Source organism: Poecilia reticulata, linkage group LG19, assembly GCF_000633615.1.
Source record: "Poecilia reticulata strain Guanapo linkage group LG19, Guppy_female_1.0+MT, whole genome shotgun sequence".
Taxonomy (NCBI): Eukaryota; Metazoa; Chordata; class Actinopteri; order Cyprinodontiformes; family Poeciliidae; genus Poecilia; species Poecilia reticulata.
This window is the reverse complement of record NC_024349.1, coordinates 12,094,054-12,111,627: the sequence shown is the minus strand read 5'-3', so window position 1 is coordinate 12,111,627 and position 17,574 is coordinate 12,094,054. Positions and strand designations below refer to the sequence as shown.

The 17,574-nt window shown below is 36.8% G+C and overlaps 1 protein-coding gene across 2 annotated transcripts in view; it reads right to left on the bottom strand.

Annotated features, from left to right (window-relative positions):
• Nucleotides 1–17,574, bottom strand: part of opn4b (opsin 4b) — a 29,993-nt gene that overhangs the window by 4,867 nt on the left and 7,552 nt on the right. The window contains exons 2-9 of one of the 2 annotated variants that reach the window (XM_008437056.2): nucleotides 14,512–14,654; nucleotides 14,248–14,381; nucleotides 11,327–11,530; nucleotides 10,296–10,467; nucleotides 10,017–10,178; nucleotides 7,269–7,376; nucleotides 5,848–6,019; nucleotides 5,556–5,747 (exon numbers count right to left, since the gene is read on the bottom strand). In XM_008437056.2, coding sequence (XP_008435278.1) covers nucleotides 5,556–5,747; nucleotides 5,848–6,019; nucleotides 7,269–7,376; nucleotides 10,017–10,178; nucleotides 10,296–10,467; nucleotides 11,327–11,530; nucleotides 14,248–14,381; nucleotides 14,512–14,654 — 1,287 coding nt within the window. The remainder of the gene's footprint in view (nucleotides 1–5,555; nucleotides 5,748–5,847; nucleotides 6,020–7,268; nucleotides 7,377–10,016; nucleotides 10,179–10,295; nucleotides 10,468–11,326; nucleotides 11,531–14,247; nucleotides 14,382–14,511; nucleotides 14,655–17,574) is intronic. The other variant, XM_017310800.1, reaches the window with a different exon arrangement.

Sequence of the window (17,574 nt, the reverse complement as noted above, 5' to 3'; positions counted from 1 at the left end):
CAAAAATTATATAAAGTAATGGAAAAAACTGAGTGGAGAGAAATGGGTGACACAATAATGAAAACATTCATTTAAAAGGCAAACATTAACATAAATTTACACAAATGAGTTACATTTAGCTGATCTGTTGAGTCATGCACTTTAAACCTCCAGCTTAAAATATTTCCTTATGATGCAGTGATAATAAATTGTATTTATTTCCAAATACATTTCTTAAAGTTTGGCGAACAAATATTGGGTTGTGAATTCACACTTACATTTTTAAGGTGATTAAAAAATGTAAATATAAGACACAGATAACCCGAACACATACTGTACAAGGAGAAGTTCTAAAATATTTAATTATTTTATTTAGGGATAAAAGCCATCAAAACCAACAAGGCAGATTTTTACGCCTCTGTAAACATGTTGTGATAAAAAACCTTTGGCTGAATCTCAAACCCACAGAACAGATTTCTGTGACAGAATCCTCTCCTCACCAGGTGATCAAAACGCCCCTGCTGTCCGTTTCCTCAGCAGCTGTAAGCGACAGTGGACTCAGGTGTCGGCACTGACCCCAAACGACCTTTTCTCACGCTTCTGTTTCCCAGTGAAGGTGTTTATCTGATTTGTAAACTGACCCGTTCAGGTTTGTTGCAGATATTATTCTACTGACGTCACTCCTAAAGGCAACCTACTATATTTCATTCAACAGGTTAGGATAGATCTATGGTCTAAACAAAATATGTACATGACATTCTTTGCACAAATTTACTCTTAGATAATGAGATTTCAGAGATTTCAATCTATTTTGAGATGTTTTAGAGGCTCCTTTCACTTTAAATCCAAATAAGCTGCTGCTGGCCGCGACCCCCAATTCAACGTTTGGTTTGCACTTGTACGTGAAAATGACTGCAAACAAAAGCGCTATTATACAACCCTTCATCTTTGAAAAGCAGAAGTGGAGCCTGCTGTACAATAAACAAGGATGCAGCAAGTGGTTTCTGGATGGTAAGTCAGCAATAAAACACTCGCCTTTTCCAGCAGCCATTGTACGGCGCATACAGCGGTAAAACCAGCTGTCCAAACGTGCCGGTTTGCTAGGTGATGGGTGGAACTCTGCTGGGGTTGCTAGGTAACAGGCACTTCCTGCTGATTTGTCATGTTACATTCGGAAGGTTTTTGAAATGACTCCTTTTCCAGAAATAATAATAATAATAATAATAATAATAATAATAATAATAATAATAATAATAAAAACAGCTGGCTGGGTGTTTTTGTTTTCTTCCAAGCGCCTGAGATGTTTTTAGAAGCAGCTGAGATCCAAATGGAAGCACAAAAATGTGCAAAATGTGTGGTTTTTTTTATGTAAATCTGAAAAAAAAAACTTTAGATGTAGACCTTTAGAGTTTGTGAAATGACAATCCAGATTTTGAATTCAAAGAAAAAATGTATCCTCGTCTTCTGCTGTGGAGATTAAAGAACCAGGCGCCTTCATCTATCAGCTGCTGCCGTATGCTGAAACATGAGATCACATCATGCACAGTGTGGATTAAAACTGAAAGTCCCAGATTGCTGGATTAGCGCTCAGCCTCCCTGTAATGGACTCCGTGGTAAACCTGACCTGAATGGCAGCCAGCCCATCTGTGAGTCTGCATGTGACAATATAAATAGGTTATTCACAGTTTTTTCTCTTTTACAGATGATTACAGATGGACAGAAATGCTCTACGTTCTGATCCACAGTTTTTCCAGGTACTTTGGTTGAACCATTTCTCAGAATGTGGCTCTGAGGTTCAGGAAGCAAATTCAGAAGTGGAGCATCTGCTGGGTTTTTATTCCTGCTTGAAAAGTTTTATCTAAGAAAGATAAAATAACAGGATTGGTTTGGTTCATTTACAGAAAACTAACCTCTTTAATTTGCTCTAAATATTGTTTAAAAGCTGTGAAAGTTAGCACGTGGACGTTTTAAGAGAAAAAAAGTTTCAATGGAGTTATTAAGATCTGACTTGTTCTTTTTTTAATGGTTTTAGTCGTTTAAACAATTGTTTCAAAGTGCTGCAGCTCGTACATGTTAATTTGTAAAACCGATGCCAAGAAGCTCAGTATTCCTCAAAGCAGTTTGGTGTGGCGTTCCCAAGAAAATCACAAATTTATAACTTAATTCTCCCATTATGGCAACTCTATTCTCGTACTAAAAACAAAAAACAAACAAAAAAACTCTTATTCTGGTTCTAATTCTCCATCATAAGCAGGTTATTGTAGCTTGCAGAAAAAGCCAAGAAAAATTTGCAGAAAAATCTATAAATCTTTTGAGAAAGAATAAGCCAACAAAGCTGATAAGTAGCCAATGTTTTGAGTTTTAAAATGCTTAATGCACATCCCAGTGAATCATTTGCATTTTTCTCTTTTGAGAATTACTCAGCAGTCTTGATGAAATGCTACCAATTGAGTCAACAAACTGAACTTAAACCAACAAAATTAAGCTTCTGCAGCACATATTGTTAATCTGTTGTAAAAATCAAGTCATAAAATGCTGGTGCTTGTGTTTTGTGCAGATAAATTATTAAATATTCTCATACTCTCAATAGTATTTCAATTGTGGGGATTTAAACAAGGCAACAGCCGAGGGAATAATGCAGAGCGAAGATGGTAATAACATAGCAAGCAATGTATAAATAATAATATCATCAGAACCACCCACTCTAATGCTATTATTTGCATRAGCAGGAATGCAAATTGAATTTTAATGCTTATTTTTTAGATGTATTTAAATCAAACCTATTTAAATATCATACATATAAAAAATATGCTTCATAGATGGCTGTAACTTTTTATTTTTAAGGCGAATGCCAAAACACTTTCAGGTCTAAGCGGATGAGCCTAGCCTTAAACATGTAGATCTATGCCCTGATCACATCTGTTGCATAAAATGGGTCAGAATTCAAACATTGGAGGGATATTCTGGTTTTTGGGAAGTATTTATGAATTAAGCTTGACCAAGCAGTGAGGATGTCAGGATGGACATTTAACCCTTTCAGACTGAACGTAGCCAGATTTGCAGTACCATAATCCCGAATCACTTTGCGCTATCTGAAAAATTCCAACGGTTTCTGAAAGCGGAGACGTTGCGCTTTCCAGCCAATAACAGGGTATTACGGTAATTTCACCCCCACCGTAACAGGGAGTGAAATGAATCTGTGATGAAATACTCTTTTAATAGACAGTAAACTACAAAAATTATTTGCTAGATATTGAAAGTTATAGTTTTTATGGATAAATGGGCAAATATATTTACTCACAAGACATTTAAAGAAATGCGTACAGTTTAAATAAGCAAAAATATCCAGACGGACATTTGAAATTAGGTATTAAAGCGTTTTAAAAGTAATTTGGTTTTTAAAAGACAACACTGTTCACCTTAAATTCAGCAGTAAAACTGCATTGCTGAGGTTAAAATCTTAAACTTCTGGTAATAATTCCTGCTGGTACCCCAGACTGGGCGACCGTGATCGGCGTCTCCAGCAGGTGAGACCCAGTTTAGTCATCTCACTTCAAGCTAACTCCTTTACGTGTTGCGAACAGATGTCCCCTGCTGGTGACCTTTCGCCGGGTAATGGTGGATAAAAAACGTGTCCAGACCTGCTGAGGTGACCCTGGCTGGTGGGGCTCTGTGATATTTAGGAGATTGTTTCTGTCTCCCTCCTTGCTGCAGAGGACGATGTAGCGTTTCTGACAGCTACAGACACATTCACACATTGTGGCTCTGATGACTCTACCCCTGAAGCGCTGGCGCTCTAACCTACATCTGACTTTCTGCTTTTAAGACGTGAACAGGTCTACAGGGGATGAGGTTTGGAGTCAATTTTCTATTTGTTTTAGCACTTTTAAGCAATTCTGTGATCTGGATGATTTCACAGTCCATTAAGATCCTCTTGGATGTTGCAAGAATACAAGCTTGTTGAACTCCTGAGTTTTTGTTGCTCTACATTTGCACAATTTCATATGTGGCTTCATCCTACTCAAACATCACAACAATGACCCACCAGTAAAATGCTAAAATCCACAAATACTTGATACTTAAAAGTTCAGACACCAAATATACCTTAATACGCATCAACATGTACAACATGTAAACTGTATTAGCATAGAAGCTAAAATCCATGATCTTCCTTATTTCTGCTCCTGGGGGTTCAGTGAATCAGGGGCAGGGAAAATGTCAGGCTGTTTTGCAAATGCCAACCAACAGCATGTCAAGTAGCATGGTGTCTAAATATTTCAGCTTCCAAGCTGCATTTTCTTTCAACTATTTTAGATGTGCTCTACAAAACAAAACAAAAAATCTGTGAACCACAAACATTTTGGAATTTTCTCCCACAAATAATTTACAAATAAATGAATTCACAAATTCACTGAAAAGGCAGGGTTACACTGTAATTATTTGATTTCATGCTAAGGTATGCAGACACTCTGTATGTACCAATGAAAATTTAATGTCTTTAGCATCCCAAGTTATTAGACTTCTCAGTAAGGGAATAACAGGAGCCGTTTAATGAGATGTTGAGTATTTCTCAAGAAAGTGAAGACTGCCCAACCAAGATAGTCTAAGATTTGTTTAATCTTGAGTGTAAGATATTCTCACTAATATAAAATTGGGTACAAAGACAAAGAAGCGCTCCTAAAACCATGATAGTTTCAAGAAGAAAAAATACCATCTACTGACTTTACAAGTGACTTATCATGCTTCCGTGAACAGGTTAGGATACAAAACACGTTCATCACAATTTTTGATAATCATTCTGCCTATTTTGAGCTCCTTTCAGATTGAGATGTTTTAGGGCCTCTTGTTACTTTAAATCCAAATGAGCTGCTGCTGCTGGCCACGCCCCCCAAAATCAACGTTTAAACTGACACATGAAATTGGCTGCAAACAGATGCTTTTTTATACAACTGTACAGCTTTGAAAGCTAAAGTAGGGCCTCCTGTACAAGCAACAAGAATGCAGCAAGGAGTTTCTGAATGATAAGTCAACAATCAAACACTAGTCTTTTCCAGCAGCCATTGTACGGCACATTCAGCTGGAAAACCAGCTGACTAAATGTGCTGGAACTCTGGTTGGGTTGCTAGGTAATGGACTGAGTTTTGCTGGGGTTGCTAGGTAACGAGGCAGTGCCTACTAATATGAAAGGTTTTTGAAACGGCTCATTTTGCAGACACTAAAAAACATCAACTTATTAAAAACGTCTGGATGTTGTTTTCTTAAAAAAGTTTTTTTCATTTTTAGAAGCGCTCCAAATCAAAAGAAAGTAGAAAATTGAGTAAAATGTTAATTTTTGCACATTATGTCTCCTTCAGCCAACATGACCTCATTTTTCAATTATGAACAAAATCTAAATCAACTTTGATATGAGAAAACTAAAGTAAAGAACCTGAAACCGCAGATATTGAAAACTATGATCCAAAACTCAACGAAACTAGAGGCGTTTGCCTTTCAACCTGCAGAATGTGTGTTCTAGATGATACACATGAACATTTAAATGTGCTTTATGTGGAAATGGGTCATCCTCATGTACTCACGGTGAGCTGCGAAAGGTGACAAATGGCCGGGTCAGTGGGGTGGAGGGCAGCGGTTCTCTCAAACGCTCCTGCGCTGTGACCACTCACCTTTGATCTCTGGCTGGCATGGCGCACCTGTTTGACGTCAGCGGACAAGTGACGACCGGCAGGAGTCTGAGACGAGCAGTCCTCCTCGGTGTCCGAGAAGTGCGCCTGTGACGATTCGGATCCGAAATGAGTGACTCACGGCTGGAGGGCGTTGTGGATGGAGGTGTGAGACAGACATACCAGATGAGACATGAGGTACACTCACTGATTCGCTCTCGGACTGGGACGAGGTGTGGTGCCTGCCGGTGCCTTTGCACTCCGATTGGCTGGTTAGCGTTGATCGGCGTGTGGACTGCAAGCTGCTGCTGCTGTAGCGGTCCCTGCCGCTGATGCACAGCAACATGCCCAGATATGGTACGTATCTGCTTATGGCCGATCTGAGTCAGAACGAGACGCAGGTAAGCGGATCAGGCAGCAACTTTACACGATTTTATCGACTAACCCTTCCAGACCGAATGGAGCGCCGGCGATCCAKCCAAAATTTCAGTACCGTAATTCCGCTACACGTTACGCTATCTGAAAAATTTCAGCGGTTTCTAAAAGAGGAGACGTTGCGCTTTGTAGCCAATATCAGGTTATTACGGTAATTTCACTCCCGCCGTAGCAGGAAGTGAAGTTAATCTGATGAAACGCTCTTTTAATAGATGGTAAATTGCAAAAATAACTTGCCAGATATTGAAAGTTCCACTTGTTATGGATAAATGGGTAAATATATATTTACTCACAGGACATTTATAAGACTGTAAAAATATCCAGGTGAAAATGTGAAACTTAGGTACAGATTTTGTTTTTTTTTTGAAGATTTTATTGTTGGAAAATTTAAAAAAAAAATTTTTTCCACCAAATTACTCCCTGGGTTTCCATGGTGATGTCACAGCGCTTAAGTCTTATATTTGTTTTGCTTAAATGCTTCCGTTTACTTGAATTAAGATTAAGATTTATTTTAAATTACAAGAATAAAGTCAATATGTTAAAAGAACACAGTACCGTATTTTCAGGAACCTGCAGATTTACAACCTTAGTTCCCTGAAATGACAGTGTTGTATTCAGTATTAGATCCAATTCATCAGGTCTTCATTAAATCTGACATCCAGCATCTCAGGATCTATTTTTGACACGAATCAACCAGCTTCATGTGCAGCGTGATTGTAATTACAGATAAACCAAATGGGCTTGAAAGTTACATAGTTACTATCGTTAGTAATACAGGCTAAAACCAATTTATAAAAGCAATTTATTAAACATTTTTTATCAAGTACTGTGGCAAATGTTGAATTTTCGCAAAATGTAATTTGCCAGAACTGAAAATGACAGCTAAGCATKTTTTTATTTTCCTTAYTGCAACTATCGATCATGTTTTAAATGAGTGAAAACCAGAGAAACCGATGAATCATTTTTAAAATTATTTTTCTTTTTTCATTGTGGAAACAAAATATTTCCCTCATGCCAAAAAAAATAAATTACTGTTTAATTGTGCTGCATTCTTAAAAACAAACATGCAGAAGTTTCTTAATTAAAAACTCAAAACAAAACAAAAAAAAAGCCCCATTAAAGTTCAGTTGTACTTCTGTTTTTATAATCTCTGTGCATTCTGAGGAAGACAAACAGCATGGAGTCACGTCCTACCTGTATTTCGGATGCGTGATGGCGTAGATGATGGGGTTGTGAATGGCTGAAGCTTTGGCGATCACAGCAGGAACTGAATTCATGTAAGGAGTCAGTAAGTCGGCGTAYCTGGCAGAGAAACAGACGAGACGCGTGAGGCGACAGGGAGAAAAATGAGAGAAGGAAATGAGGACCAAGTGAGTGACGGGAGTTATTAAAACAAGTAAAAGACCTGARACCCGACTTTTACATAATGTTTAAACTATGGTCCCGTTTTTATACGTTATATTAGCTCTTTTGTTTATCTGACTGCCTGATGTTTATACACCAAACACTTTTGCTGAGAGAGAAAAATAATAGCTGAATATAATCCTGTTTTGTCTGTTTTACAAACACAAAGGAATTTGTTTGTTGTTGTTTTTTACTTTGCTTGAAATTGTTTTTGTGATTGTATTTCAGGACATGAAAATGACTCACCAACAAAGCAAGAAAATGTTGCATTATTATCTTAGCTAGGTCCTCACTAAACACCTAAAAACAGATAAATTTGACCTTTTTTGCAATAATTTTCTTTTTTGCTTTCTTTTGAAAATAAGTATTTTTCTCAGCAACAAGAGAATAAATGCAGGACAATTTGGAGGCAAAGAAAGAGAGGAACATTATCCAAAAAAAGAAGCAAAAAGAACAAAAACTAGAGAGATTATAGTTTGTACATTTCAGAGTGCGTGTGAGTTTTGTATTTGTAGGATGCGTACATTTTTAAAATAAAAAACATTTAAGTTTTCTGAGATTCAAAAAGTYCCAGTTAACAWATAACAAAAAATAAATAAAAGTTAAACATTAAAACAATGTCAAGAAGAAAGAGGAGTTATAAAACTGAAATCAACAGAATGAACTAAATAAATAAATCAGACTTAAGCCAAGACTAAAAGCTACTGATGCTGAAATCAGAGCTCCAAATAATCAAATTTACTSTAATATTTGACATTACAGCTGCTATCCGGTTACATTCTCTCCAGCTGAGTGAAGCCGACGCAGCACCCATGTGAAAAAATCMMAGCAAAAAGCCMGAGTGCAGGTYAGTGCAGGTTTGTGCCGTTAAAACCGTCATTTCTGCAGCTTTTGTTTTTGAGATAATAAATAATTTTCTCCAGGCGATAACTGACTTCACYTAAATTGATGAMGTCTGCGCTGGGCATCAACACCACAAAGCARCGGTTATTAATTTTCATATGCTATCGTGGAAGTTAAATTTGGCMGATTTTGCAGCWGTTGTACAATGTGCCTCCTTTTGTTTTGAACTTCAATAAAGATTTAGAACAGGAAGGAATTTGTCTCATTTCAAGTAATGTTTTTAGATGTCAGTGTTATCTGTCTCACCAATATTTTAAGCTCTCTCCACAATAATTAAATCCAACACAAACAAATATTTTAACAGYACAAACCTGCACTAAAAAAGTAGCCCAGTGGTCTGTTTGTTTTRGARCGAGATGGTGACCTTTGGATGACCTAAAAAATAACTTTTAATATCTCAAAAATCAAAACAGCACAAACGAAAATTTTAACGGCACCAACATGCAGTAACGGAGCACTAACCAATTTTTCACATGGGTGGGGTGTCAGCTTTTCTCCCTCTGGAATTTGTTTCCTGATTTGGAGGACACCCCTCCAAATTRCRCATGTACTAGTACACTTGGAGACAAAGGGAAAGTTGTAGGCTCTTTAGGTTGCAGATYAAATTAAAAATGTAGSCACACCAATGTCTGAGAGAAACCGTGACATTGTATTTAGAGATGAAAAGAAATCAGTTTGAGAAAACGGAAACAGAGACCTGGTGTTGAGCAGCAGGATCTGTGGCAACACAGAAAACCACATATGTTCATTTTATCCTTCACATCAGTACTAAAACTCGTCAAGGTTCTTGCAGAAACTCTCCATATTTGTTGGGAAATTTGTCAACGTCAGGAAATGTCCGTGTGTAGACGTACGTGGATGTAGTTCTGTGATGAAAGCTGCAGATTTTCTAAATCTGCTGCAGTCCAGTGGCGTTTGAGCAGTTTCAGAGATGCTGGAAACAACAGAGCTGTATTTATTTCATGTGACAGGGTGTTAAAGGTTAACCGTAGGGAGCATTATCTTGCTGTTGCAGTGATTTTTAATGTTTTTTGCTCAGATATCCACCATGTAATGTATCGTAAATCCTGCCAGTGTTCTTTTGCAAATTTATTTGGGTGAATAAATTAATACATAGGGAAGGATTTTGCTATTTCATTTGTTTGGAAAGATAAAATACCTGCTTTATGCAAATTATTTAAACAAGACAGAACCAAGCTAATCAATACACAGAAGAAAGAGCTTGAGAAAGTTAATGCTGCTGTAACTTAGAAAATGTCCTGGATAATGTTACCTTTTATTGAATCTAGAAGATTTATGCGTTAAGAGAAAAAAGGTAAGTGGGCAGAGCCTTGAAACTTCAGCAAATATTTTAAGAAGTGCATTATCTTGACTTAATATTTATGGGAATGTCTTTTAACTTACTGATCCTGCTTTTTACGACAGTCAGTTTGAAACAGGATGATGCATGAAGCAGCTTTACTGACATTTTACATCCAAAATGTATCTCTAGATCTGCTTTATTATAAATGAAACCCACCACAAATGTAGTGCTTCACTGAGTCTGAGTCCTTGTGGAGAGTTTCAAACTCTGCTACATGGTAAATAATTTGTCTTAAGCAGCCTTGGCTACGGCGTAGACATCCAGGCACTTACCCGGCAAATGCAGTGAGGGCTGCACAGGAGTACGGAGCCCAGGAGATGACAAACAGCAAAATGACGATTAGGGCGATTTTAGCCATTTTCCATTCACTCCTCATTTTATGGAACCTCTTTGCAGAGTCTCTTCTTCCCTCACAGTTGATCTTTGTTATCGCTCTGCCAACCACACACAAACTGTTACATTTTTGGCGTATTTTTTGAGTAATCCAAGCAGAAGTTTATCTCTGTGGGAGAATGTTGGTGCTGACCGTGAAGAAATGCGGATGTACCAACCGTGTTGTGTGGCGGATGGCTCTGAAGATGCCGCAGTAGCAGAAGATGATGATGAAGAGAGGGATGAAGAAAACAAATGTAAAGAGCAACATGGTGTAGGAGCGCACCGAAGGGGTAAAGGTCATGTAGTCCCAAGAGCAGGAAGTCATCAGACCCTCAGGGACGTAGGCACCTGTGAGAGAGCAAACACAGTTTTGGTTTTTATGTGATCAGATTTAATATTTTATATTAAATTAATATTTTTAACCCTTTCATGCATGAATTATGATTCTTTGTATCAAGATTTTTTTCCTTTTTTTTATTTTCTTAAGGCATAAAAAACAAGGTAGGAAATTTTTTTGGTTAAAAACTTTTTTTTTTTTTATGTTATTAATTTTAGGCAATCAATTGTAATTTCCTCCAAATACAAAGTTGTCATTTGAAAAACACATTAGTAGTACTGTTCTTTAGGGGTGATATTTTTTTTACCTGCCAGAGTCGTCTACAGTAGAAGGAGGGACCGGGTCGGTCGGCATGCTTTTTTGTCTGTCGGCCATATTGGATTTAACAAAAATAATTTCTTGCATTTGCAGCTGATGGCCAGTAGTTGATAGGGTATTTTATGATGCATTAGCGTCCACTTCAGTGGTCTGCGTGCGTTTAGAACATAAAAATCCACAAGAAGAAAATGGCTTTTAGATAGCTGCCCACTATGCATGAAAGGGTTAAAGAACTGAATGTTCAACACATTTTGCCTTCCATATGCAAGTTCCTGAACATTAAAACTTTAGTGATTTTATCATGTAAAGCACTTTGGACTGCCTTGTTGCTGAAATTTGCTAAACAAATAAACTTGATTGATTGATTTTTACATCTATTTATAGATGGATTCTGTGTCTCAGTGTCGAAAAGCAAAAGCAATGTTTACATTTTTATTTTCACAAATAAAAAATGTGCTAAAAATGCAGGCAGACAGACAGAGACCGATAGATATATGGATCTGAAGCTTTCAGAGAAAACGTTTCCAGCCGCCTGTCTGTGTTTCCACTCACTCCAGCCGAAGAACGGGGGAAGGCTCCAGCCCATGGAGTAGATCCAGGCCACGGCCACGAAGCAGAGAGCTTTTCTGTGAGACATGACTCCCAGAGAGGCCAGCGGTCGGGTGATGACAACGTATCGGTCCACTGCGATCACCATCAGTGTCATCATGCTGCAGATGCCAAACAGCGCGCCACAGAAAGCGTACAGTTCGCACCCTGGAGGAAAGGAGGCGGCAGAGGAGAAAATGTTGGAATAAATCTCAGCACTAATGATTTACTGCTTTAAATATTGACTTTTCTCATATCATGTTCTGTTTATTTATTTCTCCGTCTCAGGGGTTTGCAGTCTTACAGTCTAAAGATTTTTTATTTTATTTTTTTTAAACAAACCATGAAAAATAAAACCGCAAATGTCACATAACTTTTTGATGAAAGATAAATATCTACTATAGGAAATTTGTGTTATTTTTAAAGAGCCATCTTTTTATTTCTACTTTCTAGGATTTAAGATAAAGATAAACATAAAATTTCACCAAAAGAAAAGGGAAAGTATGTAAAGAAATAAAAAAAAGCACAAAGAATTCAACATAAATTTCTTCTTCTTCTTCTTCTTCTGAGAATGCAATTTTCAGCCGGAGGAGTTTTATTTTCAAGTTCAACCACCTTCAAATGTTTTACAGTGCTGTGCTTTAATTGTCTGCGATTTATAATCCTGCTGGAGGAAATGAAAACAATGAATATTCTTGAAACAGCAAAATGTTCAAAGCAGCTTTAAACGCTCTAACATGGCTGATCGAAAAGAAACTTAATTACACCTGAAAGATTGAATCTGGTAAATAAGAAGACGACGACGGTATTTAAACACATTTTTATTTTTCAAAGGCACAGATACCTGATAAATGCCTGCAGAGGTTATAGAAAATCCTGAAGCAATTCAGAAATGCATCAAGGCCAAACAAGTGCTGAAGATGTGTTTAAAGAGCCTCGTTTCTGATTTTTAAATGGAGTCGAATCCTTTAGGAAACATTGCATTCAACAAATATACTAATGTTTTCTGAGGTAAATGGGTCTGGTTTGTTGGTTAGTTTGGAGAATATTCATTAAATCAGGTCAGACTGAGCAGGAGAAGATTAATAGAACATGCTGCTTATTTTCCTGTTTTCACTTTACATTTCCTCTTTAAACTCACCTTCCTACAGCAGTGATGCACTTTACCTGCGTAGTTTTGTTCATCTTATTTCACTTTTAAATAAAAATGCACTCTAGTTTCAGACTTGGAGCGCTAAGTGCTAAATGTCTTTTGAATTTAACACAAGAAGCTGAAATTGCACAGATAAAAATGTGTTCAAAACTGTTTTATTTGTTTTTTTTGTTTTTATCTAAATGCTCATAGCTTTTCTTACATAGAGTTTCTTTCCACAGTTAAAACCAGTTTCTTACTGGTTCTAAAACAGAACTGTTAAAACCAGATCTGTGACGCATCATAAAGTACATTTTTGGTCCTTTATCAGTTTTATTTTGGAGTTTTGTGGAGGATCACAGAGCAGGAAGACAGTTTGACAACACAAATCCCATCTCTAATCTCAGGATCCTTGCAGAGAGATGCCCCAATATCACAGCATCACAAATATGGAAATGGCATTTACGGATTCAGCGGAAAATGTCAGCGTTAATCACGGCTCTTTGTGAGACAGTTTCATTCTCCATGACGGCTGGAATACAAACAAAAAGCTAAACGATACGAGGCAGTGAGAACTTGTTATTCCAGAACAAACCCCACATTTTATTAATGTTGAGGCCTTTTTATTTATTTATTCATTTTATCTGTAAGTGTGGGCGTGTCTGGCTGCCTGAGGGGGTTTTATTCTGGCCCAGTAGATTATCACTGGAATCAATTTCAATGAAAAAAAAAAAGTTTTATATTAGATACGTTGATGCTCAGTGAAAACCTCCTGGTTATTCAACCAAATATTGATAACTGAACTCTTCCTGAGTTAAAACATTAGTATTGGTGTTTCTAAATGGATATAAACTTGTTTTCTTTGCATTATTTGAGGTCTGAAAGCTGTGCATCTTTTTCATTATTTGGACCGTTTCTCATTTTCTGCTAATAAATACTACATTTTTGTTTGAATTTCAGAGATATGTTATCAGTAGTTCATAGAAAAAAGAACAATGTTCATTTTACTCAAACTTAAACATATAAAAAGTTAAATCAGAGAAACTGATCATTTTAAGTGGTCTCTTAATTTTTTCCAGAACTGTAGAAAATTTGTGATATTGTAATTTTGAATTTCATTGTAAAAAGTATATAATATAATATAATATAATATAATATAATATAATATAATATAATATAATATAATATAATATAATATAATATAATATAATATAATATAATATAATATAATATAATTTAGCCATATTGATCTCACATCCACTTTTAAAACTCTATAAATATTTTATATTGTGTTTCAAGTTTGTGGCAGATCTTCTTAAGTTTTAGAATAAAATATTATATCATTTCTATAAAATGATAATTTTTAAAATAATTAATAAAGGCATCTCACACTAAAACCTGAGAAACTGATTCTTTATTTCCTTTACCTTTTATCCAACAGAAACTTGTTTGCTAAGAAATTAACTTAATTCTCACAAATTTACAGAGAATTTCTTTTTAAAAAAATTCTTTTTTAAGATTTTACTGTTACTTTCTCCTACTACTCTCCAATTATGAGTTTACCTACAATCAGTGACGCCACTGACTTTAGGATTTTAATTTGAAAGGTTTCCAACATGATCATTTCTGCTGAAAATCTTCATTTTAATTTATCCCAAAATGTTTAAATGTACTGTACAGTTGCACTGTTCTTCATTCATTCAAAAAAGATGAATTTCTTGTAAAACCTGACAGCGTCGTGAGCAAACGTCACCTTTTTTCCCAAAGATCCAGTGTTTATGCATGCTGGTGATGAAGAAGATGGGCGTCTGGGTCAGACACATCAGGAAGTCTGTGACCGCCAGGTTGATGATGAAGATGTTGGACGGCGTCCGAAGACTCCGACTTCTGCTCACGCACACACACACGCACGCACGCACGCACGCACGCACACACACACACACAGAGTGGTCGAAATACAGCTTTAATTATTAGTTCATTGGACAATAATCATCAAGGATGAAAAAGCCTTGGATACCTGCTGAAAGCGTAAATGACCAGGAAGTTTCCCAGCATGCCTGTGATGCCCACAGCCAGGATGACAACGCCGATGGTGTAGTGGGCGTGAGCCGGGACGTTTACCGTCGGAAACGCGTGGGCCGGGACGATGGCATCCTGGTTCTGCACAGACAGAAACCTGAGATTTAAGGAAATATAAAGTGATGGCCCAGTTGGTAGAACTGCTGCTTTGCAGCAAGAAGGTCCTGGGTTCGATTCCCGGCCCGACGACTTTCTACATGGAGTCTGCATGTGTTGCTTCCTCCCAGAGTCCAACAACATGTCTGTCAGGTTGACTGATCTCTCTAAATTCTCCTTAGATGTGTGTATGGTTGTCTGTCTCTGTGTTGCCCTGGCAACCCGTCTAGGTGACCCCGCCTCTCACCTCTTTACCACAATGGGACAAGGGTGTATCGGTAAATAATGGCACTTTTAATACAAGTTTTGATTCAACTTTCTATTAAAAGTGTCATTATTTACTGAATAATGCAAAGTTGACACTTTTAATGGAATTTTAATTAAACTTTGCATTAAAAGTGTCATAATTTACCAAGTGGCACTTCATGACAAAAGTCGTAAACATTCATTTCATTTCTCCTTCATGTTTCCTTCATCTTCATGACAGGTGTCAAATAAAGTGTCACCCAAAAATCCATCMATTTTCTTTCGTAAAGTGAAAGTGAATCGTGAATAGGCTTGTCACAATAAACAATAAATCAATTAATCGCGTGGCAAACTCAATAATGCTTCATTTATCACTTTCTCTTTTCTCTCTCTTTTGACCAAAACTGAATGATAAAAGTCTTCAGTCTGGTGCTTTGAGCTCCACTATTCCTTTTTTGGATAGATAAATTTGTTTACATCAACTTCAGACTTTATTTGAATTGTTTWTTTATTTATTTATTTATTTTGGATATTTTAAAGGTCTCCCAGTTCCAGTGTTTAAATGTTTATTGGAATTAAAAGTTTATTGATCTTTGACAGTGTGTTCTTGCATTATTATGAGATTATTATATTAATTGAAAATGGCCTCAAAACAATAATATTATTGTTTATCGCAATAAGTTCTGGGACAATTTATTGTCCAGCAAATGTGTTATTGATAAAGCAGAAAGTATTTGATAAACCAGCTCGGAGCAGCAACGCGTTGTTTCTACCAACTTTATGTCACTTCCTGCTTCATTTTCATTCTTAGGAAAAACATTTTTAACATTTATTTACACCATGAGAAACAAAATAGTTAATTTAATAAATTTAAAAACAGCAACATCCCCAGAAAAGTGTAAATGTCTTTCAGTGCAGAGCTGCCCTCTTACAGGAAGTTGCTTTTTCCAGCTGAGCCGCTGCACCTGAAGGCATCACAATGTTATATCCTTGACTGCTTTCCTTTTGTCTTTCACTGAACTCGTTTCAGGCTCAGCCACCCGCACATCCAGTCAGTCACACATCRTCACCAAGACTTCCTCAGCTGGGCCCGGATTTTCTGCTTAATCCTGGATGCGTTGGCCGTGATTTCTGTGTTTGACATCTGTCTCAGCAGTCCTACTTTTCTGGAGTTTTACATCATGCAGCGAAAAGCGGGCATTTAGTAGCAGGTTGTGTAAGCCAGGGAGTGAAAAGGTCACTGGGATGTTGTACGGAAAGAAAGAACCAGTTTTAGATTCATGTCGTTTCTGTGTGTGGAATATAAACAGCTTCAGATCACTATTCACTCGCCCTGCTTGATCTCTTTATCTTTTAGTTTTCCAGCTGATTTCCTAGCTTTCCTCTCATCTTTTCCACGAAAATCTCTTTCTCTCTCTGTTCCACCTCCACTTCCTCTCTMCTGTTGCTTCAGCTCCTGCAGTTAAGGACCAGATTAACTCCGATCACACGGCAGACGTGGCAGAAAGGGTGAAATCCTCTCTGTTTTCTGTGGGATTTGAAGAAAATGGTGGGAAGTAACGTCCCTATACGTTTTCTGTGTGTTTTTGTCTCTTGTAATTTGAATATAAATGGTCCGGTTGATGCTTAATGCACAGCGACATTAAAAACAGACAAGGATAAACAAAAACGATGAAAAAGATGGAGAAGATTAGATATTGACAAGGGGATGAGAGAAAACGTGAGGCGACATAAATRAAGTAAACTAGGTAAAAACYAATCTTATAGAGGAATACTTAGAGATTTTTTAATTTCCATCAAATCTCTTGGGTTTAACTCCATACATTTTTCAATGTAGTTTTCTGAAATTTTAACAAATTGTTTCAGACAGTACTGCTGTAAKGTACGCTGAGGTCAGGGGGTAACATTTACATTGTTACACTCCATTTCGTAACTTTTGTAATTTCATGCTTTATGTCACAGTCTATTTCACAGGTGTCAAACTCAAGGCCCGTGGGCTAAATCCAGTCCACCACAGCTTTTTATGTGGCCTTCTAGATTCTAGACTAAACACTAAATGTGCTTACGTATTTTGTTATCAATCAACTCAAAGCAGTTTTTATCTGTTTACTGTCAAATTATATCAGTCAGTCCCTTATTATTGAAGAAATTCCCACAAAATCAACAAATCTACTCACTTTTCTTGCACTAATGGATAATTGGGAGTTCATTGAAGATTTTTGAGAAAATTTTTCAAAAACTTTTTTACTTGTACTGAACATCTGCCTCAGCCTTAATTACGTCAGATTATAGTGCATGATCTACAGCAAGAAATAAAAAGTCACATTTACTGACATAAATAAGCGCAAATACTGCAAATATTTCCAAACACTTTGATTTTTATTGCAAAAATATCAGAAAAAGTATCAATCTGAATAATAACTGTAATTTAATGCACTACGATTAATTGGAATGTGTAATTCAATTGAAATTACTTTTTTTTTTGGTAAATTGTAATGAGATGACATTTGTTGTGAAATAAACTGAACTAGATGATGTCTTGAGATGTTCAACATTTTCACATAATGTTTTGTCTCTCCTGCATCAAAACAGCCCCACATCATGATGCTGCCTCTCTCGTACTTCACATCTGGCATCGTGTTCCCAGGTTTGCAAACGA